The following is a 27,830-nucleotide window of genomic DNA, read 5'->3' as shown; positions in this document are numbered from 1 at the left end:
AATGAAAGATTGTTGTTACCACGATCTTTCCACCTGGAAGTCCCCCAGATGATTCACCAAGGAATTTTGGTATTGCTGAGTGTCGAGCCAGAGCACAGCAGCCTTTATGGTGGCCAGGTATTTCACAGTTTATCGAAGACATGGTCTCCAACTGTGTCACCTGTGTCATTCACAGACAGGAGCAGAAAGGGCCACTTCTGCCTTCCTTATTCCCATCAAGGCCTTGGGAATGCCTTGGCATGGATTTGTTTGACTATAAAGAGAAAATATTTCTTGTAGTAGTAGACTTATTTCCGCTGGATAGAGGTGCAAAAGTGACATAGCCTCATCTTTGAAGCCATTATTACCTCCTTGAAGAAAATGTTCTCTACACATGGTGTTCTGGTCACTTTCATCTCTGATAATGGGCCACAATTTGCCAAAAGTGTTTCCAATCCTTCGCAGCATCGTATGGGTTTGTGCATGCCACAGGTTCGCCAAAGTACCCTCAGTCTAACAGAGCAGCTGAGCGAGGCGTACACACTATAAAAGACCTAATAAGGAAGAATGATGACGTTGAGCTCGCTCTGCTTAGGTATCGCTCCCCACCATTGCAGGATGGCTGTACCCCCATGTGAGCTTCTGATGGGCCCTAGGCTAAAAACCCAACTTCCTTTCCTTTCCCACATGTTGCTATCAAATCTCATGCTGGAAGACCATGATTGAGCTACAGAATAGGAAGAAATCTACCAAGCAAACCAGCCCCATACTATTAATCAGAGACACTGGGCTTACGACCTTCCAGCTCTCGGATGAAAAGGTATGCACCAGAAACTGGCAGTGAGAAGATACTGTAATAGAGAAGCTACAGCAGCCAAGCTCATATCTGTTCAAGACGCAGTAGGCAATATTCAAAGGAACAGAGCTGCCCTGATTTCAATGGACAGAAACCATTAGCAGCATGGGTAGAGTACCCTGAATCTCAGGAGAATATCACACTTACAGAACTATAAATAAGGGAAATCAGGCATGATATCTTCAGGAATTGACCTGGGATTCCCAACTACCATTGAAGAAGCTACACACTCGTTAAGTAAGACTGGTGGAACCTTAAAGAGACTATCCCTTTAAATGAACAGATTTTGTGGGGGGGGAAGTGTAAGAGGATGTATACATAATGGCCTGTGCGGGGGGGGTGGAGGGATTCCCGTCAAAGTGCGCTCTTTCGTGCATGTGCACAAAAGAGTGCGCATCTCCCTGAGACTAAGTGCTGTCTCAGGGAGATGACTGACAGTGTCAAAAACGTTAAAAATAGAAAAATAGAAAAATTATTAACATGTCCCCCTCATGAGACAATGTCACACGAGATGGGAAATGTTAATAAAAAGGACATAAACTTCATTAAAGTTTTTAAAAACGGACATGAAACCTCATCCTGCCAGTGGATGAGGTTTCATGTATTATCAGAAGCCCGCTGGGGCTCCTGGCCTGCCCACCAGCCTTAAGGTTGGATGGGCAGGGTCTTCAATTATCTTAATGATCCTGTCAATGGCCTTAATTGGCCATTGACAGGTCGGCAGGTGGACAGCTGATTTCGCTGTCCGCCTACCTTCCTCAATATTTAAATGGACCGGGATGACGTCAGGGGTTCCTCCCGATATCATCCCGTGTCATTTTCCCGTCGGTGAGCGGGCCCCACCCCCAAATCACCGACGGGAAAATTCTGCCCAATAAAATGGAGATAAAGACTCGGGGTGGGGGGAATGTAGAGTAAATTTTTAACTCTTAATGATAGCTACTGAGCATGTACGTGAGGAGCTATGTCACAGTGATGTCACTCACTTAGAGAAGATGAGTGAGAAGCACCTCAGAGAGTAGCTCTAGCTGTGTCTTTATATTCTATAACCTTATAAATAGTTAGGATGTAAATAAAGGTATTTTGAGCAAAAGTCCATTGTCTCCAGCAAGACCTGTTCTAGAGTAAGAAGCCAATGAATCCTGAGACAAACCCACATTAACAGAGAAACATCGAGCTTTAATGGAGTCAGGAAACAGACAGCGCAAAACAATGTTACAAAAAAGGCAGCACCACACAAGGAAACCTGGCTCCCAGTCACCAGAGGGCGATAACATAGAGTAGTGCTGTCTCTAGCTTTGTTACCTGTCATGAAAATATAATAATTTTCATAATATTATTGTAATTTATTGTAAAGGTAGGTTAATAGTGGGGATTGGATTAGTTTCTCTGTGTGTTGTGTGTGTGTGTGTGTGGGTTTCAATTGGATTACAGACAGCTGGTCTGGGTGCTTTGGTGTGTCAGAAGGGAAACTAGGTTTGAAATGCTAAATATGTAAACGTGGCTGAAGTTTTAGAATGTCGGTGTGAAGAACATTTGCATTTTTAGATAAACCAGAGTCGTGAATTTCAAAGAGGTGGTAAGGCGTTACACCTAGCCAACAGAGGCTAAGCCAAACAGTGTGTTTATTTTTCCCAAAGATTACTGTTAATACGATAGAGGAAACATGTTTCACAAATTTATTACAGCTTTTGAGGATATAGCTGGTGGGGTAGATAAATGTGAACCAGTAGATGTAGTAAACTTTGATTTCCAAAAGGCATTCCATACGGTGTCACACAGTATGTTAATATACAAGATAAAGGCTCATGGATTGGGGGTAATATATTGATGGATGGAGGATTGGTTAACAGACAGGAAGCAAAGAGTAGGGATAAATGGGGCATTTTCAAGTTGACGGCTGTAACTAGTGGAGTGCCACAAGGATCAGTGCTGGGGGTCTCATATTTACAATCTATATTAATGACTTAGACCAGGCTTGTTCAATGCACGGCCTGCCAGCCGGATATGACCCATGAAGCGCCCCCCCAATATGGTCCCGAGGCAGTTTTCAAGATGGGATGAGTGGAAGATTCTGAATGAAGTTGCTCCTCCAATCACAGCCCATTCCTCTCCTACATTTATAATACCATAAGACATAGGAGCAGAAGTAGGCCATTCGGCTCATCGAGTATGCTCCGCCCATTCAGTGAGATCATGGCTGATGTGATAATCCTTAGCTCCATTTTCCTGCCTATTCCCCATAACCCTTGATTCCCTTACTGATTACCCGTGACAGCTGTGGCTCAGCTGATGTAACTTTTCCCTGAGTTAGATGGTTCTGAATTCAAGTCCTACGCCAGGACTTGAGCACAAAAATCAAGGCTGATGCCCTAGTGCAGTAATGAGGGAATGCTGCATTGCCAGAGATGCTGTCTTTCAGATGGGATGTAGATTAGGTCAGAACTTCAAATGCTGTTTTGACTCTTATGTAGCGGCCTGATTGACTGTGCCTCTCTGCATCAATTTTGTAGCTTCATTCTTTGCTGCAACCTTCTCTGGCTGCAATCCACCGCTCCCTTAACGCCACGGGCAGAATTTTTCTCTCGTCGGGCAGGCACGCCCCTGACCCGAACGCGTGTAAAACGACACGCAATGACGTTGGACGAGCATCCCGACATCATCGCGCACTCGCGCAATATTTCGGTTGGCGGGTGTGTGTGGGAGTTGGCAGCGCGCCCGCCGACAATTAAGGCCCTTAATCAATTAGTTGACTTGAATTTTTCGCTGCCTGTCCAACCGTTCGGTTGGCGGGTGGGCGAAAAGGCCAAGCGGCCTTTGCATTTTTGGCGAAATCTCATCCATGGGCGGGGTGAGGTTTCAGCCAGCGATTTAAAACACATGATAAACTTTTAACACTCATGCTTAACATGTCTCTGCTTATGTGACAGAGTCACATGAAGGGACGTGTTTTCATTATTTTTAATGTCTTTATTCTTATTATTACAAATCTTCAGATCCCGGAGGCAGCTTTGTTAATTGGCCAGCCAGCATGAAATCCATGTCGGGCCCAATCGCGGGCAGCAGTGGGCTTCGCAGCTGCTCCCAGGCCCGCCCGCCCGACGAGGGCAAAATTCTGCCCCATGTAATCATGAAAAATTAAGAGAAAGTTTCCCTTAAACTGCTTCTCAGCATAATACTGCAATCATGCTGGAGGGCTAGAGAATGCAAGGATATAACAGTAAGGGCTGACGTAATAGAACATTTTCCAATCTTCAGACACCAATTTCACGGAGAAATGCAACCCAGAAAAACTGAAGGAGCTTTATACTTCCTTGAGTGAATCTAAATTGCCAAATATCCGTGAGGAGGCACAGAAAATGTTTGCTTTGTTTAGCTCTATCTATGTGCGCAAACAAAAAACATTGCCCGCTGAAGTACAACAAATCTTGTTACAGATCCCAGTTAGTGGACCAGCATCTTAGCTGATTTCCACAACAAGAATGACACTGGACTTTGATGCCTTTGTGAAGAAGGGTGACAAACTATATTGTTCACATTAAGTCCAGAGGGTGTGAAAAAGGCACTACAAAGACACAACTATTACAATGCAATTTTATGATAGTATGTTATCAATAATAACGGTTTTAGTTTTAATTGTACCAACAATTATCTTTATTTGAATTGTTCAACTCTTGAGCGTTTATGGCCGCCCCCTCCATACAATTTCCATGCCTAGATGTGGCCTTCTGGCCAAAAGGTTGGTCCATCCCTGGCTTGTGCCATGATATCACAATAAGCAAGTAAAGTAGGTAGTCCCCAAGAATTAGCTCAGCTGATACAGGGATTGAACCTGTGTTGACGTTATTCTGCATCACACTCTTAGTCATCTGAGCTAATTGGCTCCATTGCTCATTGGCAAGTTTTGCCTTGTCATTCATCCTGAGCGAAAAAGGCCACTTGCCAAGCAACAACCAAAAATGGTCAACACAGGAAAGGGATGGAAACTAATGTTATTACTGTGGCTCTGCCAACAAAACTTAACAATCTCGTATTGTGTAACACTCTCAATTGCCTAACCTTCTGCAACTGCAAATCATTACAGCTCTCTTCCTAGCACTTATGTACCTATAGTGCAACCCCTCCACCTTCAGCAGAGGTAGAGGTAATTTGCGCAGATCTCTGCTCTGACTGCTGAGATGCTTGTGGCCAATGTCATCTGGGCTTTGGAGCCCACCTGCAGCTGTGAACCGGCAGACTTGGTAATCGCGACGTGAGGTAGTACTGACTGTGGCGGGAGCATGGGTGAGGAGTAGAAGCGTTTTGAGTCAAGTAATCACTTCCACATCAGCTTTCACCATCATCCTTCTCATGGACTAACTGCGCTTCACTGCTGGCAATGAGTTGGAGAGAACTTTGCTGCAGGTCAGCAAGGTGATAGATAGCTATGGCTATAGTTTTATCAATCCAATTGAAGGTGGCATTCATAGTGGGCAAGGCATTGATGAAGGCCTGCATGTATTTGTTTGATTGCCACATTGGATGTATTTATTAAACCTTTAATATTGTAAAACATCCCAAGACACTTCGTAAAACAAAATTTGGTGCCGAGTTACATAAGGAGATCAAAGAGGTAGGCTTTAAGGAGCAACTTAGAGGAGGAAACAGAGGTAGAGAAGAAGAGAGGTTGAGGGAGGGAGAATTCCAGAGCTTAGGCCATGGCTGCCAATGGTAGAGTGAGTAAAATTGGGAACAATCAAGAGGGCAGAATTAGTGGAGCCCAGATATCTCAGATCATTATAAAGTGGAGGAGGTTACAGAGACAGGGAGGGAAAAGGCCATGGAGCCATTTTAAAACGAGGATGAAATTTTTAAATACAAGGCATTGCTTATTCGGGAGCTAAATAAGAGCAATTAGCACAGAATTGATTGGTGAATGGGGTATGGTGTGAATTAAGACATTGCAGCAGAGAATTAGATAAAGCACTAGTTTACAGAGGGTAGAATATGGGAGGCTGGCCAGGAGTGCATTGGAATAGTCATGTCTAGAGGTAACAAAGGCATGAATGAGGGTTTCAGCAGCAGATGAGCTGAGATGGAGTCAGGTGATGTTGCTGGGAACAGGTGGTCTTCGAGGTGGTGTGGAGGTGTGGTCACAAGCTCATCTCAGGGTCAAATATGAAAATAAGGCTGTGAACAACCTGGTTCAGTCTCATACAGTTGCCAAGTAGAGGGAGGTGTTGATGGCTAGGGAAAGCAGTTTGTGGTGGGGACTGAAGACAATGGGCAGAATTCTGTGGAGGTGGGAGGGGTCCCACCACTGGGGGAAAGTGGAGGGCGAGCGCACTTCGGAGGCCAGTGGGACCCAGTGCTGCATTTTCCGGTGGTAGCCAATTGCTCCTCACCTTTACCTTCAATTGGAGATCTCTTATTTTGAAATTACAACCCCTAGTAGAGGAAACATTCTCCTAGCATCTACCTGTCAAGCTCCCTCAGAATCTTATACATTTCAATATGATCACCTCTCATTCTTCTAAACTCCAATGAGCTTAACTCCAACCTGCTTAACCTTCCCTCATCAGATAAACCCTTCATCCCAGGATTCGGCCGAATGAAAAGTTTACTCAAAATTCAAGTCCTCACTTGTAGTTTATGCAAGATTCAAGTTATGAAATGGTTATTCAACAAATTAACTTGTTTTCAGTGGCGAGTGGAATAACAAGCTGGGAACCGATCTTAATCTTAGAAATGCTGAGAGGCAAGCTTGAAGTTTTAGCAACAGTATAGTAGATTTCTTTTCTCCCACAGACATGCAGCATCCTGGAACAGTTTCCTATTAAATTAAATTAAATTCAGGAATGATTAACTTGTTTAGAAATCTTTAGCTCTAGGTTTGGCGGTTCAGTTGGCGAGTGCACTATTTAGTTTGGGATTGAACTGATCAAACCACATATCAATACCAGATTCACTGATCTCAATTAAGTGTCAATGCGCTGAAATAAAAACAAAAAAAACCTAGAAAAACTAGCAGGGCAGGCAGCATCTCCAGAGGGAAACAGAATTAATGTTGTAGGTCGATGACATTCTGTTCTGATGAGATGTCATCGACCTGAAACATTGGCTGGAATTTTCTGCTCCCATTGGTGGCGGGCGTCATGGCGGGCATGAGCGGACAATGTGACGAGAAGGCCAAAAATTGGTTTTACACCGTCGTGAAACCAGTTCGCAGTCGTCCACTCTGCCTGTCAATGGTGGGCGGCGTTTCCCACTGTCCAACGTCGGAAACTTAATTTTTATGTATTTTCATGTCAGCATTGTGCCTGAGCACTGGAACCATCCCCCCATTTCAAATATACCTCCCACATTAGCGTGACTTCAGAACGGCGTGACTTATGACTGCCTTTAAAAGGCACGCACCTGGCGAGCTGAACTTCGAGGGGAACTCGGAGGTGAGTGCACAGAACCTTGCACAGCACTCGCGTGGATCACCCGTAGGACATTAAGGAGGAGGCTATCATGGTTCAAGCTAACAGGGCAGCCTTGCAGTGTGGGTTAGGAAAATGCCTGAGCTGAGACCACACATGCAGTCCAGTGGTCGAAGCCACCGCCAATCACTCCAGCGGAGTGGGGTGAAGGTTGGTGTGGTTTGGACAGCCATGAAGTGTATTACACACTGGCCATCCAAGTGGTGGCCAGCACTCTCTGGCATGCGTGAAGGGGCCTTGAGACATAACCAAGAGAGGTCCTTTGGACACAGATGCTGACATATGCGTCTCTTTCTTTGATCCTGGAGGAGGAGACCATCAGGATCATGGAGCTTGGTGACCTAGTGGTATGCCTCATGGCTTATAGGGAGCAGAGAAGGAGGAAAGAGTGCAACGGAGGCACCTGGCTCACCAATGGGAGGAGCACTGTCCTCAAGATAATGGCGCGGCAGGGCCTCCTGTGCATGCAGCTGAAAATCCACAGTGAGCCGTCGCTCGTGGGTGCCTTGCTAGACCCAGGGTCTCTCGATGGCACTTGTCATTCCTGCAGATAACTGAGAACCAGTGTCGCCGAAGACTGCGCATGTCTAGGGATCTGGTAGGTCACATATACCACCTGCTGCAGGATTTGGCGACATGGAGGACACCCACTGCCAGTGGCCTTGAAAGTGACCGCGGTGCTCAATTTTTATGTCAGTGGCTCATTCCAGGAATCCACAGGTGATCTCGCAAGCCCCCACCCACAAGTGCGTCTAGGAGGTCACAGGCGCCATCTTTGTGAAGGCACAGAACTTTGTGCATTCCGCCTGGGAACAGGAAAGCCAGGAAGCAAGAGCACTGGGATTTGTGGCAATCTCTGGTTTTCCACAGATGCAGGGTGCCATCGACTGCACTCACGCGGCGCTTAGATCTTTGTGGCAACAAGCAGTCAACTACATCAACCGCAAGGGCTTTCACTCGCTGAATGTTCAGCTGGTCTGCGACCACCACAAATGCATCCTACTGGTCTGTGCACAATTCCAAGGGAGTGTCCACGACTCCTACATCCTTGGCAGGTCTCAGATCCCTGACATCTTCCAGGGTCCACATAGGTTGCTGGGTTGGTGCCTAGGTTGGCCCCATGTCCACAGAGGACATGGCTGATGATGCCCATGCGGCGGCCTCAGACTGCAGCAGAGTCGGTATAACAAGGCTCATGCCGCAACCCGGACTTTGGTGGAACAAACGATTGGCATATTGAAAATGAGATTCCAGTGCCTCAAGATGTCTGGTGGGGCACTGCAATACAGTCCCCAGAGGGTGTCGTGCATCATCGTAGCTTGCTGTGCACTGCACAATCTGGTGCAGCAATAGGGGGAGGACCTGGCTGAGGAGGAGATGGAAGAGCTGCAATGAGAAGGATGTCGAAGGCGATGAGGGTGATGAGGTCCTCGAAGGTGAGAATGCCAGTGATGAGGCCATTGCACTGGCCAGACAAGGCAGGCGCACTCATGAAGCCCAAATAGCCGTAGTATTCGTGCAGGAGGATGATGAAATGTATTGAGGACAGTCCTGACATCCACACCTTGCCTCAGTGAACATTTGACTCCTGTGTGACTGATGGTAGCACATATACTCTCAGTGCTCAGGCTCATGTCATGGAGATGCAGTGGAGGCCCCAATAGCCGCAAGATTCCAGGAGGATGATGATGACATGCAGTGTGGACACTTCATAGATCTTCACATTGCCCCTGTGAACACCTGACTCCTGTCTGGCTGAGGGCAGCTCGCTTGTGCTCTGTGATCAGGGTCATATCATGGAGATGCAGCTGTGAAACTTAAGTGCATGCGATCCTTTGGCAGCCTTCAGCACCTGCCCCCTTCAGGAACACAGCGTCACCGGTCACAGGTGCTGAAGAGATGGTGAGCCAACCCCACCTCAAAAGTGCTGAGAGCACATAGAAAGAATGACAGAACTCTGTGACACCTGCCCATAACATTCTGGCAGCAATGACAAGCTCCATCGAGATGCAGGCATCACTAATGTATCCAGTGAGTGTGAAGCTGGACGATCACACCTGCCTTTCTCATGTGCAAGAACTAAGGCTTCAGATCTGAGTGACATGAGCAATGCTCATCATAGCAAGCAGCCATAGACAAGGAAACATTCTTGGAAGTTTATTTACAATAGTGAACATTATGGGCAGGATTTTTCAGCCTGCGTGTGGGGGTGGGCCTGCGCCGACGTGTAAAATGACACGTGATGACGTTGGGCGTGCGTCCCGACGTCATCGCGCAGTCCCGTGATATTTCGTTCGGCAGGCATGCGCCAGAGTCGGCTGCGCGCCCGCCAATATGTAAACGGCTTATTAAGGCCATTAAGGAAGTCATTAATGTATTTGTTTACGCTGCCCATCCAATCTTAAGGTTGGTGGGCAAGGGAAAAGGCCAAGCGGCCTTCACGTTTTTTAGGAAACCTCATCCATGAGCAGGATGGGGTTCCCTAAAGCTTTTATTAATTAAATTTTTAAAATTTCCTAAATATACAAACATGTCACATGAGAGGACATCCATTTATTCTTTAATTACAATAGCGATTCAATCTCCCTGAGGCAGCTCCATTCCTCAGGGAGATTGAAGTGCTCTTTCATGTGCATGCACGAAAGAGCTTTGGCCCTGACTCTCTCTCCTCCTTCCGCCCGCACAGGTAGCGCTGAGCGCTACAGCTCGCATCTTATGCTGGGTGGGCCTTAATCGGCGACTGCCCGCTCCAGCCAAGCCTGCCCGCCAACTGAAAACTTCTGGCCTATGTACAAGTGATTAACATCTGTGCCTACGCGGTGCAACTACATCTTGATAACCCGTGCCCGGTGGGCACCGCGGGGCCTGGGGTGTTTTATTAACCCCTTTAATCGCATTTTGGTTTGATGTTTGTAAGTTTCCTTTAAACTTTGTCCTTGGTTTTACAGCTGACCTGACTTAGGGGCTGTGCTTGATTTATCCCTTATTTTGTTAATTTAGTTTATTGTTTTGACTCAAAAGAGTTACATCTTGATAACCTTCCTAACCCTGCCGTCAAGTCTTGGCACTCCCCCGACACCCACGGAGGTGGAGGCAGCCTGCTGACTGTTGCTCGCCCTGTTGTCTGTGATGACTTTGGCAGATGTCCTCTGGTGGGCCGAGACCTGGAAAGCCCTGGCCTGGTTTGCGTATCCTGCTGTGGGCCAGCTGCACCCTTCTCAGCCTGAGGAGCTGGAGATGATGGGGTCACAGGAAGAGGGGATTTGGATTGGCTGGACATTTCCAGAATCATCTGCGTGGATTGCCCTGGGGTGTCAAGCTGCTGGTTCTCTTCCCAATGGGTGCCCAATGACCCCGGGCTGAAACCTTGAGGAAAAGGGGAAGCTTGAGTGAGATTGAGCTTTCCCGCATCCCTCTCACATTGACACTGTTGGAGGCCAACTATGGCATTGGCAATGGAGGTCATCCTGCGTAGCAGTGCAGGACCGATATTCCGAGCCAAGGTCGCCATTGCAGCCGCCATCCTGTCAATGTTAACCTCGGTGCATCGGAATGCTGGTGCTATCACCTCGGACTAAAGGCGGATGGACTCCTCCATCGTGCCTTGCAATCTGAGGAGTGCACCAGACATCCCTTCCTGATGTTCCCATGATTGTCTTTGCAGCCCCACTAACTGGTTGAGGACAGAGTCCAGAGGCTCATCATCTGACTCGGGTTTAGCAGATTTCTTGCCTCCAGCAGTCCTTCAGGTGCCGGTGATCTCAGGTATCCCTGCCTCTGCCTGCAATTGAACAGATTGTGCGCTGTGCTCACCAGATTGTGATCCTGAGGCTGCTCTATCTCTAGGTCCCACCAATGTGTGTGTTGCTGCGCTGGTGGAGGGTGCAGGTGAGTGCTATGATGGGTCTTCAATGGTGCTGCCCTCAGGGTCCTCATCCAAGGTGCTCTCGGTGCTGAGGTTGGGGTCAAGGTTGTCTGAGGGTAATGTGGCAGATGTGCCTAGGGCAGAAAGTGGAGGTTATTAGTGCTTGGCAGCTGCGTTACACAGAACAGTGGACTAGAGTAGCGATGACAGAGGGATGATCTGGTGTGGGATCCTCATGTGGATGCTTGCATTCGACCTCACCGTTACTGCAGGAATGGTCCACATCCTCTCCGGCCAGCTCCAACGGACTCTCGAACGGAGTGAGAACCTTGATGCTCGGCACTCCACTCCCAGCCTGGGACCTCTCCCGTTAATCGTGCGCGATCTTGTCCTGCATAAAGACAGATGGAGAGAGTGTAAACAAGCGCATTACAGGCCAAATAAGGATGCTGGGCGTGTGTGCATGCTAACTGGATAGGATGAGGAGGCGATCTCCAGAGGAGATGCTGCCTGACCTACTGAGTTTTTCCAGCTTTTTTTGTTCTTATTTCAGTTTTCCAGCATCCACAACAATTTGCTTTTGTGACAATGTGCTAAATTTGGTAGAGGAACAGTCTACTGGGTCTTCAATGTCTGTTTGCTAGTCAGTGACTCCAGCTGGAAAGTATATGTGTAGATCAAGCTCAGCTGTGATGTCTCCTTCGTTGAATAGCCTAATAACTCCCTTATCAAGTTTCACACATGATGAACAGCCAACTGGGCAAGGTAGCAGATAGAACCTGCAAAGCTGCACCTATAGAATCTAAATCAGCATTGGTCAAGGGTCTAGAGATATTTTGATGAAAATCAATGAGGGAAAGACCAAAATAAATGACAAGAGTTGGGTTACAATATGTTCAGGAATAGAACTGATGATTACATGTGTCAGTTTAATATAAGTATAGTTGACATATGGATTATGATTCTCCTAATCTTGCTGTATCTATAAAAGTTCTATCTGTGAAAGCCAGTTGATCAATGTTGACATTGTAGAGTTTTGCTCTATTATTTTCAAGCCATGTGAAAAAATGTCATTGTTCTGCCTTGGAAATTTGACATACAGTTTTATTTGTTTCCCTCAAAAGGTGAAATATAATTGGGAGATTCCACACAATGCAAATTGTCTATTGTCTGTTATAATTAGAAAGAGTTTCCTTTTATATGTCCTTTCATGTCCTTAGTATGTCCCAAAACACTTCACAACTAATGAAACCACAGACAAATTTGGCAGCAACCTACCACAGACAACAATGACACGAACAACCTGATAATCTGCCTGTGTAATGCTGGTTGAGGAATACAGTTGATTGGAAAACTACCCTGCTCTTCTTTATATAGTGCCATGGAATAGTTTACACCTACCTAAGAGGGCAGATGGGATCACACTTGAACAAGTGAAGCAGAATGCTGCACCCCTCAGCATTAAAGTGTCAGCCTAGATTATGTGCTCAAGCCTCTGCATTGGGATTTGAACCCACAGGTTTGGACGTAAGTGTTGCTACTGAGTCCCGGCTGACAGCCTTGGGTCTTTGCAGTCTTGGTGAAACAAATGAGCTTTCTGTGTATCCTGTATCCTTCCATTCTTAGATCTAATGCAGTAAAATGGTTTCTCTGTAATTTTCCCCAAACCACGTATATGGAATTTTTCATTTCTCTTTACATTTCAGTGGGACTTGGTGTGTGACAATGACTGGAAAGGGCCGTTTTCTATGTTAGTTTTCTTCGTGGGAGTGCTGGTTGGTTCTTTTTGTTGTGGACAGTTATCGGACAGGTGAGTTATTTTCTTTATTCAACTTTGGCAAAGTCTTGAGCCCAACTCTTCCACATCTGACAAGAAAAAGGACAGGTGGGGAAGGGATGCTGTTAAGATAGGAACTGAGTACATTACTCACCACATTGCTTCATTTCCAGTGGCCACTATTTTAATTCCTGGGCTTCAGGCAGCATATGAGGTGCTTGCTGCAGGCAGGTGGGGTACTCACATATTTTCATAAGTCTGGGGATGATGAGGTTATTCAAAACGCAAAGTGATTTTAATCTTAGATCATGCAAATTGTGCAGAATACTGACCACACTGGGGAAAGCTATTTCCGCCTGCATCCAGGCCAGACGAGAAACAAGGTAATTTTATTCACAATTTTAATAGATTCCTTGTAAACCAGGAGGTTTACTTTCACCAGTCCCACAAGGAAACCTTAAGCCTCCTCTGGCCCAGACTTTCTCTCCTCTTGACCAGCCATGACCCACTTTAATGCTGAGGACCATTCCCTTGGGGTCCGGACGGTTCCTGCTGCCCGAAATCTCACTTCTACCAGCCGGCATCCACAACCTTCCCCAGGGTTCAGACGGGAGTCAGTTCTGGAATATGGTGACCAGGCCATTGGGTTAGAATGATCCATGACTTATACTGTGGCCATGCAAGCTTGTCATTTGCCCCAACTTTGCACTCGTCCTCCCCCTTCCCTACCTTACATACATGCCCCAATTCTGAGGGTATTATTTACTTGTTAAATTTATTTATCCTTTCACAGGATGTGGGCATTGCTGGCTAGGCCAGCATTTATTGACCGTCCCTAATTGCCCTTGAGAAGGTGGTTGTGAGCCGTCTTCTGAAACAGCTGCAGTCCATGTGCTGTTCGGAGGGGAGCTCCAGGATTTTGACCCGGCGACAGTGAAGGAACAGTGATATAGTTCCAAATGGGGATAGCATGTGGCTTGGAGGGAAACTTGCAAGTGGTGGTGTTCCCATCTATGCCTATATTATACCAGTGACTACAATTCAAAAGTACTTAATTGGCTGTAAAGCAATTTGAGACATTGTGAAAGGTTTTGTATAAATGTAGGTTTTGTCTTTCTTTCATTATACCTACATGCAGTAGGCAGAGTGATTGTAGCAATGGTGAAATTGAAGGCCCAATGCTGATTCTCTAAGGATAATTAATCACAGAGCAATCAACTGTTAGGAAAGTGGCTACGAAGAAACCACTATATTTCACTACAAAACAATTCAACTCTAGCTAATACAACCATGCCATTCTGACTTCTCTGCTGCCAACCCACTGTTATACAATTTGCTGTCCACTGTGAATTTATAGCCTATTCACTGGTTCCATATGATGTTGCATTACATTTGCACTAAATAAAGGTGCAAATAGTATTTTTTAAAATTGTTATTTGAGGTGTGATAGAAACAGGCAAATTAAGTAAAAAATGTTATTAATAAATAAGAAACTCGAACAGCAAGAAAAAGTGCGACAACAAAGTCATTTGTAGAAGCATTTAAGCCTTTATGATAAAAATGCTTTATGCTGTTTCTCTGGGATTTCAATAGATTTTTTTTTGCCAAAGTTACAATGGATGATCCTCAATTCCAGAGAAATCTTAGTCCCACAGTGTGACCACCTTCTGCGAGATTTTAAACAGGAAGGTGCTGGGTGGGGTGAACCTAAAGTAAAATAGAGATTTGTAAAACATTCCTTTAAGCAATCTCTTAGTGACAAATAAGGATTTAATTTCCAGACCTTGCATGAGTAATAGAATGGGCAGTAGTGAGTCAACTCCAGGTTGTGAATCACTCCCGGTTTTTACTTTCCTGGTGTATCATGTCATCGGAATTGTGGCTGCTTCAGGATGTAATGATAATTTAGACAGCTATTTATATGCCGTAATATAAAAGCAAAATGCCGCGGATGCTGGATATATGAAATAAAAACAGAAAATGCTGGAAAAACTCAGCAGGGGTCTGACAGCATCTGTGGAGAGAGAAACAGAGTTAAACAGAGTCCGCACAGCTCTTCTTCAGAGCTAAAGAGAAGTGGAAATGTGATGGAATTTATACTGTTTGGGGTTGGGAGGGTGGGTGTGAGAGGGGCGGCGTGGAGCAGGTAAAGCAGGATAGAAGGTCAGTTTTAATTATATGGGGCGGAATTTTCTGAGCCCACTGATGCGCTGGCGGTGGGCTTGAAAGGTGGGGTGCGCGGAAAATATGGCAGGACCCACTTCACAACGGCGTGAAGGCAAGTCGCGATCTTCTGCTCAGCCTGCCAATGGTGGGCTGCATTTCCCGCTATCGGTCGGCGGGGAACTAATTGTAACACATTAGCATATAATTGAAAGGCCATCCTGCCAGGCTCTTGGAACCCCACTGTATCGTCCGTCCATGTCGGCGGGAAAGTACGCCGATGTGTTTCACAACAGCACACAGGCAATGTGCACTTGGCAGCCTTCACTTTGGGGGAACTGAGGTGAGTGAGCAGCAGCGTTCTCCATAGCTCGTCTGTTGCTTACAGGCCTCAGGGGTGCCAGGGGGTGGGGAAACTGATGCCTGGCCCCCAGGCGACTGCTGAGGGGGGTTGGGGGGGGGAACAAGTGCTGGCCAGCCTCGGAGGCGACTGCTGAGGTAGGGCGGGGGGGTGGGTGGGTGGGTGGAGTGGGGGGTCAGGTGCTCTCCTGGCGCTACATGCCACGCACAGGCAATTGAGGACGGGGAGGGCGCAGGGTAAGTGAGGGAGGGGCCAAGCATAAGGAGCATCTGTGTAAACTGACCATGCCTCTGCAACTGAGACAGATCAGGCACAGCCACAGTGATATGATTGGGGTCAGGGTCCTAGCGTGCCCGACCATGCAAGCAACGCGGAGGCACCAAAGGGCCACCAAGCACTCCCCACCCTCCCCACCCCCGGCACAGACTTCGAGTCCACCACCACTGTATTGGACCGCAGAGCAGTTGGACTGCACACGTTGTACAATCTCCTCGCCAACGCTGGCCATGTAGCAGTCACTGCTGGAGGTGCTCACAGCCCCTTGCAATCTCAGCATCCTGGTTTGGACCAGTGTCCCCCATGTCGCAAGTTGACAGGGCAGCCATGTAGCGCACTCATCTCTGGCCATCTGAGGGGTGACCTGCACTCTCCAGGAAGCATTAAGAGGCAGTCATACAGGGCCAGGAAAGATGCTAAGTACACCCATGATAACCAGGTCTCTCTCTTTCTCTCTTTCATGCTGCAGGAGGATCACATCAGGATCATGGATCCTGGTGACCTAGATGTATGTGTTTTTTTCTATTTGTTCATGAGATACGGGGGTCACTGGCTAGGTCAGCATTTATTACCCATCTCTAGTTGCCCCCTAGTTCAGAGGGCATTTAAGGGTCAACCACATTGCTGTGGATCTGGAGCTAGAGCAGGTAAGGACGACAGATTTCCTTCCCTAAAGGGACATTAGTGAACCAAATGGGTTTTTACAACAATCGACAATGGTTTCATGGTCATCATCAGACTTTTAATTCCAGGTTTTTATTGAATTCAAATTCCACTAACTGCCATGGCAGGATTCAAACCCAGGTCCCCAGAGCATTACCCTGGATCTCTGGATTACTATGGCATCACCTCCCCCTATGCCTGATGGCCAACAGAGACTGTAGAAGATGGAGGAGAGAGTTACTGAGGCACCTGGCTGCACAAAGTCAGGAGCAGCAACCTCACGAAGAAGGGGCAGCAGGGGCATGAAGAAGGGGCAGCAGGGGCTCTCGCACATACTGCCCAGGAGCGACAGTGAGCCGTGGCTGGTCGGCGCCTAACGATACCCAGGGTCGATAGACGCCACCTGCCATTCCTGCAGATGACTGAGAACCAGTGTCGCTGATGACTGCGCATGTCTAGGGACCTGGTGGCTCACATCTGCCACTTACTGCAGGACTTGCTGCCAAGGGGACATGGTGGGCATCCACTGCCAGTAGCTGTGAAAGTGACTGTGGCACTGAAGTGGCTCCTTTCAGGGCTCGACAGGTGACCTCTGTGGGGTTTCACAATCCACCACCCTCAAATGCATCCATGAGGTCACAGATGCCATCTTCTCCATGGCACACAAATTTGTGCATTTCACCCGGGACCAGGAAAGCCAGGAAGCAAGGGCCATTGGATTCACCCTGATCTCGGGATTCCCGCAGGTGCAGGGTGTGATTGACTGTACTCATGTGGTGCTTAGGCCTCGTCGTTACACTCAGTCCATAGAGGGTGTCACGCATCGTCATCTGCTGTGCCCTTTACAACCTGGCCCTGCAATGGGGAAACGAGCTGGCGGAGGAGGAGATGGAGGAGCTGCATGTCTCCTCCAATGAGGAGGACGCCGATGAGGGTGAGGGGGTTCTCGGCAGTGACGATGACGGGGATGAGGCTCTCGTACTGGCTAGGCGAGGCAGGCGCACTCGGGAGGCCCTCATAGCTGCCAGATTTGTGGAGGATGACGACAACATGCAGTGAGGTGTCCCATGGATCCTCACATCGCAGTTGTGAATGTTTGACTCCAGTCTGGCTTTATCACAGCTCAATACCCCCTGTGAGAATGCTCCTGTCATGGAGACGCAGTGGAGGCCCTAATAGTCACTTGATCACAGGAGGATGATGACAACATGCAGTGAGGACACTCCATAAATCTTCACATAGCCTCTGAGAATGTCCGACTCCTGTCTGGCTGAGGACAGCTCGCTTGCGCTCCGTGATCAGGGCTATCTCAGAGGCGGAGCCATGAAACTTTAGATGCATCTAATGCTGTGTCTGCCTTCAGCATCTCAGTCCTTCAGGAGCTGGTGCACAGCATCACTGGTCACAGATGCTGGTGTGATAGGGGCCAGCCCCACCTTAAAGGTGCTGAGAGCACACAGAGAGAAGGAGTGAACACTGTGGCGCCTGCCCATGACATTCTGGCAACAATGACCAGCACCGCCAAGATGCAGGCATCAGTAATGTTTCCAGGCAGTGTGAGGCCAGACCATCATTGTGGTCTGAAGGCCACAAAGAGCACAGGGAAGAGGCCCTGGACTGAGACACCTGCCTTTTATCTTGTGCAGAAAGGTTTCACATCTGAATGACAACAACACTGCTCATTAGAACAAGGAGCCACAGGCAGGGTGACAATCTTAGGAGTTTATTGACATTAGTGAACAGAATATACAAGTGATCAACACCCATGGCCAGGCTGTACAACTACTTTTACCTCACTTTCCTAACCCTGTCTTGGTGCTCCCCGGACATCCACAGCAGAGGTGGAGCAGGCTGCTGACTGTAATGCCCTGTCTGTGATGACTTTGACAGGTGTCCTCTGGAGGGCCAAGACTTGGAGGGCCCAGCCTGCTTTCAGGGTCCCGCTGTGTGGCAGTGACACCCTCCTCGGCCTGAGAAGCTGGATCTGCTGAGTTCACAGGCAGATAGGATTCGGATGGGCCAGTCACTCCCAGAGTCGCCTGGGTGAATGGCCCCGGAGTGTGCACCTGCTGATCCTCCTCCCTATGGGTGCCCGAGGGCCCCTGGCTGACTCCGTGAGCGGAAGGGGTAGCTGGAGTGAGATCAAGCTGCCCAGCATCTCTCTCACATACACACTGTTGGAGGCCAACTATGGCATCAGCGATAGAGTTAGTGCTGCAGTGGAGTGATGTCCTGGACCAAGGTCTCCATAGCAGCCGCCATCCTGCCAGTGTTGACCTCGGTGCTTTGCAATGCCGGCGCTATCACCGCAACCTGAAGATGGACGGACTCCTCCATCATGCCTTGCAATCTGAGGAGTGCAGCAGACATCCCTTCCTGACGTTCCCGAGCTTGCCTTTACAGCTCCAGCAACTGTGACATGACCGAGTCCAGAGGCTCGTCATCTGACTTGGACTCAGCAAATTTCTGGCCTCCAGGAATTCCCTGCCTCCCTATGCTGTGGATCAGAAAGTCTGATGCGCTCACCAGATTGTGACCCCGAGGCTACTCTAAAGCTAGTTCCCACTGAGGTGTGTGTCTCTGTGCTGGTGGAGAGTGTGGGTGAGCCCTGTGATGGGACTTCGGGGAGGCTGCCTTCAGATCCCTCTTCAGAGGTTTCTTCGGAGCTTGTTGGAGGTCCTGGGTCATGGACTCTGTTGGCTGTTTCGCAGATGTGCCTGCGGAAGCAAGGGGAGATAATTAGTGTATAGCAGTGGCCTGTGAAAGAGGACACATCACTCACAGCATGGTTGTCTGATGGATGTTGCACTGCTGGATCCTCACATGGTAGAGCAGCGCCGATCTCACTGTCAGCACAGGACCGGTCCCGGTCATCGCCGGCCAGCTAGATGGCTCTGTTTTCGAATTCTATCAGAACTTTGATTTCCGACATCCCTCCACCTGTCTGCAACCTTTCCCTCCTGTTGTGAGCCAGTTTGTCCCACATGGGTAGAGATGGGGAGAGTGTATCAGGACACCTGCTGGGCCAGATGTTAAGTATGCCTGGCCAGTGTGGGTGGTGAGTGTTCCCATGGTTGGGATGAGGGCAATGACAGTTTGTGTGAAAGAGTAAATGGTGATGTCCCTTGCACTGGCAGCGAATGAGGGCCCGGTGGATCTGTGATGGATTTGTGAGTATGTGAGTTGGGAGTGATGAAAAGACATGACTTACCCTTAATGGAGGAGATCATTCATCCTTTTGCGGCACTGGGTGGCTGTCCTCCTCTGCAGGGCATTCACACTGACCACCGCTGCCACCGCCTCCAAGTCATGTTGGTGATATTGCTACCCATCCTGCAGCCAGAGCGGGGGTAGAGCACATCCCGACGGGCCTCCACGGCATCCAGCAGTCACTCAAGGGACCTGTCATTGAGGCGGGGGCTGCAGTCTTTTTGCCTTTGCTGGCCATGTCTCCCAGGCAGTGGTGGTGAGCTGGTGGCGATGTGCGCTTTGCTGACGGCTGCCTTTTAAAAATGGCGGCTGGCGTGATGCAACAGTGGGGTGATGGCGAGCGGGCGCATTAGGGCCCGCTCGCCATGGAAACAGCGTGTTTCGTAGGAGTGAATAAATAATGAGGCAAGCTCGGGAAGATGTGGCGTGAAAACCTGCCATTTTGTTGGTGGATAGGACTCCATTTCACCCGCCCGCTACTGCACTTAGTGCAATTCTGGGAAAATTCCTCCACATGCTGAGATGTGATTTTGAGATGTGTGCAGTATTTAATTTTTGGTACTAAGACTTGAAGGTTTCCCCCCAACCCCTAAACCCCCTCCAACCCACTCCACCCAGCCCACCCCCCACTCTCCCAACCTCCCAACCCCATTACGCTCCAACCGCCCCAACCTACCCCCAAGCAACCTACCACCCCAACAATCCCTCTAACCTTCCTTGTGCACCCTCCAACTTCCCCTCCACCCAACCTCCCCCACAAAGCTCCCTCCAACCTCCCTTCTAGTCCCGCCCTCCAAACACCCCCCCCACCCCTTCCAAATTTACCTCAAAACACTCTCCCACCTCCAACCCCCAAACCCTCCTCCAACCTTCCCCCACCCTCTCCTCCAAACCCCATCCAAACCCCACTCCAACCTCTCCTTCAATCCCCCCACCCAACTTACCCGCAACCCCCCCAGCCCCCGTCAACCCCCCCACCTACCTCAAACCCTTCACCTCCAAGCTCCCCCCAAACGTCGCCTCTCACCTCCCTCCAACATCCCCCAAAACTCTACTCCAAGTTCCACCGTCCAACCCCCCCATCACGCCCTCCAACCTTCCCAACCTCCCCCAACTCCCCTCCAACCCCCTCCAACCCCCCTCTCCAGCCCCCTTCAACCTCTGCCCCAATTCTCCCTCCTACCAATCCTCAAAACTCCCTCCAACCTTACCCCCAACCCTTCACTCCAACCATTCCCCCCCAACTCCCCATCAGCATCTGCTCCCAAGCCCCCTTCCAACCTCCTCCCAACCCCCCTCGAACCTCCCCCTGACCCCCTCTCCAGCCTTACCTCCACTTCCCCACTCTAACCAACCCCCAATCACCTGCCTAACTGCCCTCCACCCTCCTCCCCAATCCCCCTCCAACCTCCCCGCCAATCTCCCCACCTTCTCTTCGCCAAACTTCCCCTACCCTGAACACCTCCTCACCCTTTCCCCCCACCACCCCTCCACACACACACACTGGCACAAAGTGTCTGATTGGTTCTAAAATGACAGGGATTTCATGTACCATTTTTCAACCGACCGAATTCTCATGACAGTTGCTGTGCTACTGCTGCTGACCTTTGGCCAGCTTCGTGGTTTTCTGGTGGCCTTTTCAAAAAAACAACCAGAACCATTGTTATGACACAGCAGTTTAGTAAAGGCTGAGTTATTTAAAATCCCAGAGGGAAACTTTAAACAACTGCCATAACCTATTTTTTCAATTGGTATGTTTTGAGTTGCAGCTCTAAATTCAGGAATAAGACCACCAAGACTCGAGAGGTTTTTATATCAAACAAAGTGAAACATTTATTAAGTAACAACAAATTAAACACATACACATGGCTACAAATTACTACGATCATAACTTTTAACAAATTCCCAAATTAATCTCCACTAAGGCAACAATAACCAAAAGACTTAAACAGACACCAGACAAAGCATTTCACCGTACAAATTCAAAATGAATTCAATCCTTTCAATTTGGTTCCTTTGCAGATACAGTGGTAGGCTTACAGGCTTAGATCTTACATGCCTCTGACCTGCACACACAAACCCCTTTCTGTTATATCCAACCTTTCTCTTTGAATGCAAATTCTCATTGTATTACCAGGCCTTTGAACCCCTTTCATAGTACCAATTTTATTAGTAATATAAACACTGCTTGGTGTCTCCTAGCTAGGTGCAACATTTCACTCCCAATCTTGAATGCTCTATTCAACAAAATGCAAATGTACCCTCTACCTTACTGTTTACATCTCAAAACTACTATACATCAAAGCACCCAGGCTAGCTGGCTTTAATCCAATTAACACACGCTCAGACTCACAGACACAGACTAAACCTCTATTCATAAAAAAAATAATTTCCAATAACATTATATACATTAATATTCCTTCATGACAACCACAAAGCTGCCTGAAGGTGAGAAGCAGCAGTGCAGCAACTTAGTGAAACTGACCTGACAGACCAGCTTTAAAAAGATCAGAACCTTCCGCCTGACAGTTTTGATTATTTAATTCCGGTCTTTCAGGCTGAAGCTCTGGCTGCCCAGGCTGGAAGACTTGAGAATTCCACTTAAAATGAGCTCGGGCCCCCCTTAACCCTCTGGCCCTTGTGTTTGACACAGCCTGCATCCCCCTCTCCCGGCCATGTGCTGCAGTGCATCTTGTAGATGATACATGCTGTTTCCACTGTGTGTCGGTGGCGGAAGGAGTGAATGTGGTGGATAGGGTGTCAATCAAGTGGGCTGCTTTGTCCTAGGTGGTGTCAAGCTTCTTGAGTGTTGTTGGAGCTGCACTCATCCAGGCAAGTGCAGAGTATTCCTTCTCCTGACTTGTGCCTTGCAGTTGGTTGACAGGTTTGGGGAGCCAGGAGGTGAGTTACTCACCCCAGAATTCCCAGTTTCTCTTGTAGCCACAGTATTTATATGGTTGGTCCAGTTGTTTTTTTTTTGGTCAATGATAACCCTCATGCTGTTGATAGTTGGGGATTTAGCAATGCTAATTCCATTGAATGTCAAGGGGTGATGATTAGATTCTCTCTTGTTGGACATGGTCATTGGCTGGCACTTGTGAGGCGGAAACATTACTTGTCACTTATCAGCCCAAGCCTGAATATTGTCCAGGTCTTGCTGTATATAGACATGGACTGCTTCAGTCTCTGAGGAACTGCGAATGGTTCTGAACATTGTGCAGTCTTCTGCAAACATCCCGACTTCTGACCTTATGATGGAGGGAAGGTCATCGATGAAGCAGCTGAAGATGGTTGGGCCTAGGACACTACGCTGAGGAACTCCTGCAGCAATGTCCCGGGACTGAGATGGTTGACCTCCAAAAATCACAACTACCACAACCATCTTTCTTTGTATTAGGCATGACTCCAACCAGTGGAAAGTTTCCCCCTGATTTCCATTGACTCCAGGTTTGCTAGGGAAATTGCAGAAATAGTTTCTCTACTGCTGACTGATTTTGTACCCCTGTGCTGCAGACATACAGAGGGCACATGAAATGGCTTGAGAGACATGAGTGAAAAGGTGACAACATTCTATATCACATATAATAATACATGTGACTGATATGAGTATTTAAAACCTAATGAACAGATAAAACACTCTAGAGAGTAAAATCACTTTGATTGTAGGAATGCAGTTGTATGTTCTCAATGTTGTGTGTTCGTCACATGTATTTCACCAAATGTGTTAATGCTTTTGTTATCAACACAAAGTGCAATTTCACTTCCTTTAACCCTGTCCTCTGCAATTCACAGTCACATTACAAAATAATTTTTGCATAAGAGTAGAAGAACTGTGAATATTTATTAAAGGCAGAAGGGATATTCTTAATTAATTACAGGCCAGCCAGCCTAACCTTGATGGTGGGTAAGTTATTGGAAAAAATTCTAAGGGAAGGTATAAGGCATAAATTAACCAAGGACAGTCAGTATTCATTTCTTAATGGAAGATTGTGTCTGACTAACCTGATTACGTTTCTTGAGGCAGTAACAAAGGGGGTTATTTGAAGGCATTACATTTGATGCAGGTTACATGATTTTTACCAAAGCCTTTGACAAAGTCCTACAAGGAAGAGTTGTTAGAAAACAAAAGCCAATGAGATTCAAGGGAAAGTGATGAACTGACTCCAAAATTGCCTTTGTGGCAGGGGGCAAGGTTAATGATCGACAGATTTTTTTATGTGATTGGAAGGATGTTACCATTGGTTCAGTATTCAGTCCCTTGCTTTTCATGGTATAATAAATTAGGCTTATGTAAAGTAATATATTTGGGGAGTGCAAACAAGGCAAGGAAATACACAATAAATGGCAGGATTATTTTCTGTACTGCAAACAGTGTTCTTAAATCCTGCTCCCCTATCTCCTCCACCCTCACCTCCAACAATGAACGAGAAGAGCTCATCAATTTCTTTGTCACTAAGATTGAGACCATCCGATTTACAGTCTCTGCCACTTCCCTCCCTTCTAATAGCCCATAAGCCCAAACTTCCTCTAAGGTTCCACCCTCCCTCCAACCACCCCGCCCGCCTGGGTCTTGATTGTGTAATAAAAACAGAAAGTGCTGGAAAGATTCAGCAGGCCTGGCAGCATCCGTGGAGAGAGAAGCAGAGTTAATGTTTCAAATCCAATATGACTTTTCCTTGGAACTGAAGAGAGGTCGAAATGTGATGGGTTTCAGGCTGTTGAAAAAGATGGGAGGGTCAGGTAAAACAAAAGGGAATGTTAGGGATGGGTTAGAGTGCAGGAGAGGTCAAATGTCAAAGATGTCATGGGACAAAAAGCAAAGGGAGTGGTAATGGCTTTAGTAAAGAAATAAAGCATAGGCCCAGAGTAGGCATCAATAACAGAATAAAGGTCAGCTCAGTCTGAAAGCAAAATCAAGATACAGACTGGCTGTTGGCAAAAAACAATTCAAAATGGAGGACAGAGTTCACGGTCTGAAATTGTTAAACACAATATCCTTCCTGGCCCACTCCTCTATCACCCTCAACATCTCATCCCCTTCATGAGGCACCTTCCCTTGCAATCACAGTTGGTGTAAACCTGCCCCTTTACCTCCTCTCTCCCCAATGTCCAAGGCACCAAACACTCCTTCCAGGTGAAACAGTGATTCAATCCTTCAATTTAATATACTGTATTCACTGCTCACCATGCAGTCTCTACATTAGGGAGACCAAATGCAGACTGGGTGACCATTTTGCAAAACGCCTCTGCTCAGTCCACAAGCATGACCCTGACTTTCCTGTCGCTTGCCATTCCAATTCACCATCTTGTTGTCATGGTCACCTTTCTGTCCTCTGCCTGCTACAATGTTCCAGTGAAGCCCAATGCAAGCTGGAAGAACAGTGCCTCCATCTTCAGATCAGGCACTTTAGCCTTCTGGACTCAACATTGACTCTCGTGCCGCACCCCCCACCCCCACCCCACCCTTCTTCAACAGCATAAAACTCATCACAGTTCTACCTCTTCAGTTCTGAAGAATATTCATATTGGACTGGAAACATTAACTCTGTTTCTCTCTCCACAGATGTTGCCATACCTGCTGAGTTTTTACAGCTTTCTGTTTTTATTTTAGATCTCCCATATCCACAGTATTTTACTTTTACCTTGAACTTGTATCCTTTTATGTTTCTCTTCTATGTCCCATCATGCAGTCTCCAAGTTCATCTTGGCCACGAGGCCCGCCTCCTGCTCTCTTGACCTTATTCCCACTAAACTACTGACCAGCCAACTTCTGTTCCTGGCTCCCATGTCAGATGATATATTAATGGTTCTCTCTCCTCAGATGCCGTTTTCTTCTCCTTCAAATCTGCTATCATCAGCCCTATCCTCAAAAAAAAACAAACCTTGATCCCTTCATCATTGTAAATTGCCACTCCATCTTCAACCTCCTTTCCTCTTCAAAGTCTTTGAATGTGTTGTCATCTCCTAAGTCTATGCCTTTCTTTCCTGGATTTCCATGTTTGAATCACTCCAAGCAGGCTTCCGCTGTGCCACAGTACTGAAATGGCTCTATCAAAGGCACAAATGCATCCTATGTGACTGTGGCAAAGGTAAGCTACTGTAAGATTTTTGGATTTGGGGCCATAAATACCTAAGATAGGCAGTCGACCATTCAGAAGTAATTTTAAGATGGTTTATTAAGTTTATTAAGGAGCAACAGTTTAGATATGACGTATTACCTAATTAGACAGAAAATGTATACAACCCGTGACAGTTGAGAGCGGTTTACTGATCCCAGGGGACAAATGACGATTGACACAGAGCATGTGTTGCTCTCAATTGCTTGTGATAACAGCATTCTGTTCCCTAGTCGAATCCCTCGCCCTTCCTCCTCCTCCCCTTCTTCCTCTTCCATCTGAAGAACCGGATGAACACTGCCATCTCACCCTGTCCCTGAGCACTTGTTAATAACCCATTTTCTGGGGGCTGGGAGCTTACCCAGTGTGAATCACCTATTCATACCTTTCTGACCAATGGGTACAGGGCAGGTAGCCAAAATGTTAGGGTGGATACCTCCTTCACTGTTTGCCACTCTGCTCAAGGTCATCTTTGTAGTTTACATCATGCTGAGGGTCATATCCTGGAACTTTCTAAACACTTGCTTAAGGGGGTACACAGCACACGATCCTAGCAGCTTGGAATGTCAACATGGCATCCTGAACCAAGTGTCCTTGCCATTTCCAGGGAATGTTTAGGAGTCAAATTGTTTAGAAATTGCCTTTCCAGATCGAGAATCAATGGTTTTTAGCATAGCTCATAAAAATTCTACACTATGCAAAAAATACCAGTTTATTAAAGACCCCAATTTCTTGCAGATCCCCGCTTTGAGAAGGAAATATCCTTATTGACTTCTCACAACTAATTTTTAGCTCACATAGTTATTTCTAAAATTTCCATAATTTCTTGATTACCTATCTTAGATAACACACAGAAGCTACTAGAATTATCTGATTACGACCGACTTGGCTTGGTGCTCCCCAGCTGCAGATCTTACAGCACCGCATCCCCCCTCCAAAAAACTTTGAGAGGAAAATATCCTTGTTCTTTTGCAGGAGTGCTGTTAAGTTCTGAGCTTTTAGCATATAAATGCATATAATTAAAGCAACTGATTATGATGAACCTAAAAGATTCTCCAGCTCTCCCTTCACCTGTATCCATCCTGTAGATAAGTCTTATTAAGTATTATATCTCCTTTGCCTTCAATTGTCCTAATCCAAAATTACTTTTATTTTTACTTTAATTTTACTTCTGACCGTGACTATCTTAATTGTGTTAAAGTCAGTGTCAGTGCCTTGATCACTTAAAAATGTTTCTTACTCTTCAGGCCATGTTAAACATTTCATGACACGCTGTTTGTCAAATAGCTGAGCAAGTTTGGGACCCATTCTTCAGTCAGCTGCACCATGTATTCTCTCAAGTCAGTAACTTCATAATTTCCCTATCTGTTAGATGTGGTCTTCAGTGATTTTTTTTTCCCCCAAATTTTCTATTTGGGCAGTGTTCCTTCCGCTACACGCCACTTCATCAGGCTTGGTGGTAATCTCTCTGCCCTGTCCCACAAATCCTTGCTTTGCATTTGTGGAAGGTTTATTGTGCTGTTGATTTTTGCCAATCAACTTCATCATCCAGGATTTCATTGTATTTAAAAGGATGCACCAATCGATGATTCTTCCTGACCTTCAGGTTGTCTTCTCAAAGGATCTGTCTCAGCACTTTTGCTTATCTCCCCCTGTATGGTCCGGATGTCTCAGGTGGTGGCCAGACTGTCAAAGTCTTAAAATCTGCATTGATAAAGACACAAATGTCTCCAAGAGATATCACCTTATTTGTCTCATGTACACTTTCCTTTCACTAGAACATACATCAATACCAAATTGATATATTCTGTTGAACTGCACTCAAGGTGAGTTATTCCAATTCCCAATTCCTATCTCCTACCCTCAGTCATTTCCTCATACTGTTTTACACATGCTGTAGTTACCATCTTATCTTGTTCACGAGCCCTGGAGAAACTTTACAGCCCAATAGCATTTTTTTTATATTCACTGATGGGATGTGGGCATCGCTGGCTAGGCCAGCATTCATTGTCCACCCCTAATTGCCTTTGAGAGGGTGGTGGTGAGCTGCCTTCTTGAACCGCTGCAGTCCATGTTTGAGCCAAGGCTGTAATGAGGTCA

General features: G+C 47.1%; 1 protein-coding gene across 1 annotated transcript in view; it reads left to right on the top strand.

The window, feature by feature from the left end:
- LOC144685949 (organic cation/carnitine transporter 2-like) overlaps positions 1 to 27,830 on the top strand; it is a 141,378-nt gene that overhangs the window by 23,088 nt on the left and 90,460 nt on the right. The window contains exon 2 of the mRNA XM_078551007.1: positions 12,871 to 12,974. Within this exon, the coding sequence (XP_078407133.1) occupies positions 12,871 to 12,974 (104 nt within the window). The remainder of the gene's footprint in view (positions 1 to 12,870; positions 12,975 to 27,830) is intronic.

Source organism: Cetorhinus maximus, chromosome 10 (assembly GCF_964194155.1).
Source record: "Cetorhinus maximus chromosome 10, sCetMax3.hap1.1, whole genome shotgun sequence".
In the NCBI taxonomy this organism is placed as follows: Eukaryota; Metazoa; Chordata; class Chondrichthyes; order Lamniformes; family Cetorhinidae; genus Cetorhinus; species Cetorhinus maximus.
This window is presented reverse-complemented; position numbering and strand designations above follow the sequence as displayed.